Below are 1,187 nucleotides of genomic sequence, written 5' to 3'. Positions count from 1 at the left end.
ATAACAATATTACATGCTTGATTCAGCGATTCTGCAGTATAATCTCTGTTTACTTTCTCTGAAGAGTACAACTTTTTATGGAAAGAGAACGTAATGTAGCGGTGACCAAAAAGTTATTATGGTTAGGAGAAAAACGTAAAGAAGAAAGTAAGCTACGTGTGCGTGCGTGTGTACATTTTATTGGCGCAAGCAATGGTATATAAGACAACATACTTCCGCGACATTCACTTATTTCGATCATGAGACTTTTGGTGAGTTGTATTCCCTGACATTAGATGAATAAAAAGAACATTCAAGGTAATAGTGAACCTTATTTATAATTATCTAACTAATGAGTGCGTTATCATAAATGTTCTCCAGATTGCTGCATTCGTTACTGCAGCGTACGCTGCGCCACAAGGATATAGTCCTCCATCCTCGGGAGGTGGCTTCTCCGCGGGAGGAGGTGGAGGATTTTCTGGAGGAGGTGGAGGATTTTCCGGAGGAGGATTCTCTGGTGGTGGAGGAATCTCTGGTGGTGCATTCTCCGGCAGGGGAGGTGGAGGATCTGGATATGGAGGAGGAGGATGCAATGCAGGAGAGATTCTTCATGTTGACGGTTCCTGTGTCGTTCCCATAATCTCACGCAACGTATTTGTCTATGACGCTCCCGAACAGCAGGAAGAAAGTGGTCCACCACCAAATATTCCTCCACCAAGAATCAACCACAACATCCTATTCGTCCGCGTTCCTGAGAAGGGAGCAGCGCCTGAGCCAATCATCGTTCCTCCACCAAGGCAACAGAGCGTGGTGTACGTCCTGAACAAGGACGATGGAGGAGGAGGACAGCAAGTGATCGAAGTGACAGCTCCTCCACCGTCCAACCCTGAGGTTTACTTCGTCAACTATGCTGAAGGAGATAACCCTCAGCTGCCCATTGGAGTTGATCTCCAGACTGCTCTCCAAGCGGCTGCCAACGGCGGAGGACAAGTCATCGGCGGAGGCGGAGGTTCTGGTGGTGGATTTGGCGGTGGCTCCGGTGGCGGATTTGGCGGTGGTTCTGGTGGCGGATTTGGTGGTGGTTCCGGCGGCGGATTTGGCGGTGGTTCTGGTAGTCTTGGTGGGGGTTCTGGTGGTAATTATGGCCCACCACCCGCTCCCTCGAACACATACTCAGGGCCCTGATCAAGGAACCGCACGCACGTTTG

At 49.7% G+C, this 1,187-nt stretch overlaps 1 protein-coding gene across 1 annotated transcript in view; it reads left to right on the top strand.

Moving 5' to 3' along the window:
* Window positions 1-239: 239 nt before the first annotated feature.
* Window positions 240-1,187, top strand: part of LOC119587300 (pupal cuticle protein 36a-like) — a 10,433-nt gene continuing 9,485 nt past the window's right edge. The window contains exons 1-2 of the mRNA XM_037936052.1: window positions 240-251; window positions 361-1,157. Coding sequence (XP_037791980.1) covers window positions 240-251; window positions 361-1,157 — 809 coding nt within the window. The remainder of the gene's footprint in view (window positions 252-360; window positions 1,158-1,187) is intronic.

The sequence above is a fragment of the Penaeus monodon genome, chromosome 22, assembly GCF_015228065.2.
Source record: "Penaeus monodon isolate SGIC_2016 chromosome 22, NSTDA_Pmon_1, whole genome shotgun sequence".
Lineage (NCBI taxonomy): Eukaryota > Metazoa > Arthropoda > Malacostraca > Decapoda > Penaeidae > Penaeus > Penaeus monodon.
Note: the sequence above shows the minus strand (reverse complement) of the source record. Positions and strands in the feature narration are given on the sequence as shown.